This window comes from Octopus bimaculoides, chromosome 3 (genome assembly GCF_001194135.2).
Source record: "Octopus bimaculoides isolate UCB-OBI-ISO-001 chromosome 3, ASM119413v2, whole genome shotgun sequence".
Taxonomy (NCBI): domain Eukaryota; kingdom Metazoa; phylum Mollusca; class Cephalopoda; order Octopoda; family Octopodidae; genus Octopus; species Octopus bimaculoides.
Window position 1 is genome coordinate 31,981,521 of NC_068983.1, and position 3,148 is coordinate 31,984,668.

Below are 3,148 nucleotides of genomic sequence, written 5' to 3' on the forward strand. Positions count from 1 at the left end.
CATCATCATCATTGTTTAACGTCCGCTTTCCGTGCTAGCACGGGTTGGACGATTTGACTGAGGACTGGTGAACCAGATGGCTGCACCAGGCTCCAATCTGATTTGGCAGAGTTTCTACAACTGGATGCCCTTCCTAACGCCAACCACTCCGAGAGTGTAGTGGGTGCTTTTACGTGCTACCGGCACAAAGGCCAGTCATGCGGTACTGGCAACAGCCACGCTCAAAATGGTGTATTTTACGTGCCACCTGCACAGGAGCCAGTCTAGTGGCACTGGCAACAATCTCACTCGAATGTCTTTACACGTGCCACCGGCACAAGTGCCAGGAAGGCAACGCTGGGCACAGCTGCCATCACGATATAAATAAAATGTGTGTGTCTTTTTATATATTTTGGTGTTAGGAAGGGCATCCAGCCATAGAAATCAGACTGGAACCTGGTGCAGCCCTCTGGTTTACCAGTTCCAATCAAACCATCTAACCCATGCCAGCATGGAAAGCAGCTGTTAAATAATGATGATATATATTTATTTACATATAAATGATCAGAAGATGAGAATGGCTGTTAAAGGAAAACTCCTGAAGAGAAAGTTTTCAAATTGCAACAAATGACGTTAATTTATTTAACCTGAGAGGAAAGCATTGAGAACTTCAGTAATGTAGGAGAGAGCTGAAGGTTGAAATGACTCTGTTATGTATATACAACAGGAATTTTTAAGTGGATGTATGTCAGAGTGACAATTATATTAGTTTCAACACATGAATGGACAATATAAGCAGTATGAAGAGCTGCTAGTGGAATGCCTCTTGCAAAGCAGCAAGCCAAGGAAAAGTTGGAAATCAGTCATGGCTGACTAGAAAATAAGGCTTTACAAGATTTAAATATCTGGAAGGCTGCTGTCTAGCATTTCAGCAAGGAAAAGATTTACATAAACCTGAAATTATCATAGCATATTCAATACTACTATATCCATTCATTATATGACACTCAGATAAAATTTGAATAAGATTTGACTGCTATTTCCAACAGGTCAAGCGACTGCTTTGTGACTCCTTCATTTGTTCATTTGTGACAGTGATGATGATGATTACCATTTTGTTTTCTTCATTTTCTTTTAGCTTGCATTTTATTTACTTTTTTCAAATTTCTTTATTACAGAAAGCACACGATATGCTGAAACAAGCGTGGCATGCTGAAGGGTCACCTTTCAAAGGTCAGGAATTTGACCCAAGTAAATTTAAGATAGACCCCAGTGGTGTTTTGACAATGAATCAATGATAGTAATATATATTCATTGTTGTGAATTGATGATCTGTATAAATAAAACATTAATATCTCAACACCTGTTGGTTATGTATTCATTATTCTCTTCTTGAAGCGACAGCAGGCTTTATTAATATACTTTAATCAAAGGTCTAACAGATTATTTATTTTTAGGTAATTGATTAATTTGTTAGCAGTGTTTATGTGTGGATTGATATATACATATCCACATTCATGGATGCATGTATGGTCAAGTGGTTGAAACTGTAGACACCTGTTGGATGAGCTATACCTGTAATTAAAAGGACTGTTAGTGGACTAATCAATTACATACACTATAATTCAGTGAGTAAGTTCAATGGTTGAGCTGCTGGAATATTCATCAAAACTGGTGGAGATTCATTTAGTTTTATTTTGTGTATTCACAATTATTACCTCTACAATGCTGATTGTATTTAAATTGTTCTGTATGTCTATAGGCCTCTGGCTACATTTGCCCTCTCACTCACTCACTCTGATGATGGGAAGGTAGTAAAATTGTGATTTACAGAAAACATCGTCAATAGATTTTTTTTTTTTAAGAAACTAAGTATATTAACACTCCAGTATGAAAATTGGTGTATGGATAACATTGCCATCCAGTCTTTTGCAGATGTATGGTGCAATTTTCCAAATAGATATTGCAAACATATATGCTTACAACAACTTGTTTTAATGCTTCCTCAAAATATTAGGCACATTAGCTTGGTAAGTGGATGATATTGCACTATTCCCACCATCTTCTAACACACCTGCAGAACTACTCCAAATCTACATTAATTTGCAAGAAACCTGACACCAGACAACAAACTTGAAGTGCCACCTATTAAATCTACCATTTTCTCTCGTACAAGTGACACTAGATACAATCAAGCATTACAGATAAAATTATAACTATACCAAACACACACATACATAAAATACAATCATATTAGAAGCTACATATAACATCCCAACATCCACAACACACATAAAGAACATCTATGATATAATGGAGAAAGTGCTTATTAATTAATTGAAATTATGTAACTTTTACTAAAAGAAAGCAATCATTAAAGTCTCCATTGTCTCTCAAATACTTGAAAATTCCAATTTTAATATATTTTTTTTTTATCAAAATGTAGTTTCCAAGTTTCTTTTCATCTAAATGATTAGTTTTAATTCAATGTAAAATAGTGCTTTTTAAAATCTTATACTGTGAGATAGCTTTTTTTTAATATCATAGTCTTTTTCTCCCTTTCCACTTCTTCCCTGTTTATATATTTCCAATAGTCAATTCCTTTGCTGAAACCACTACTGTTCATGCTGCTGTAGTTTATATGATGAACAGGATTAAAAAAAAATATTTCCCATCTGTGAACATCTGCAGTTGTGTGTTTATATAGGTTAATACTGAAATGAACAAATAAATATGGTGGCAGCAAAGAAATGAGTTATACAGTTACACGTTTGAACCAACACTAAGTTTTTTTAATATTATTTTTTTTCCAGTACATTCCCCCTACATTTTTATGATGCCTTTTGATACCAGAGATACTGAGTCTGCAATTTTTAACAATAAAAACAATTTTTTAAAAATGTGTTTCATTTGTATTTGAAGTATATAAATATATTTTTTGTTTCCATTAAGAAACATTTGTTTGTTTTACTTTCTGATTATTTAAAAGTGTTATTTTTTAGTTCAAATTTATTAAAGACTAGCAGAGGAATGAAATTGTTGCTTATACACTGGAAGGAAAAAAGCAAAATATGCTGCATAGAAATCTGAGGACATTCTGTAGATGGATTTTCAGATGAATGATGACTGGGCACCTCTCATGAATTGGAAAATTGAAGATGCGCCAAAA

The 3,148-nt window shown here is 34.2% G+C and overlaps 1 protein-coding gene across 2 annotated transcripts in view; it reads left to right on the forward strand.

Annotated features, from left to right (window-relative positions):
* Positions 1 to 1,341, forward strand: part of LOC106883253 (nudC domain-containing protein 3) — a 21,204-nt gene extending 19,863 nt beyond the window's left edge. For both annotated transcript variants that reach the window (XM_014934189.2, XM_014934188.2), the window contains exon 8: positions 1,158 to 1,341. In XM_014934189.2, the coding sequence (XP_014789675.1) occupies positions 1,158 to 1,277 (120 nt within the window). In that variant the 3' untranslated portion in view covers positions 1,278 to 1,341. The remainder of the gene's footprint in view (positions 1 to 1,157) is intronic.
* Positions 1,342 to 3,148: the final 1,807 nt, after the last annotated feature.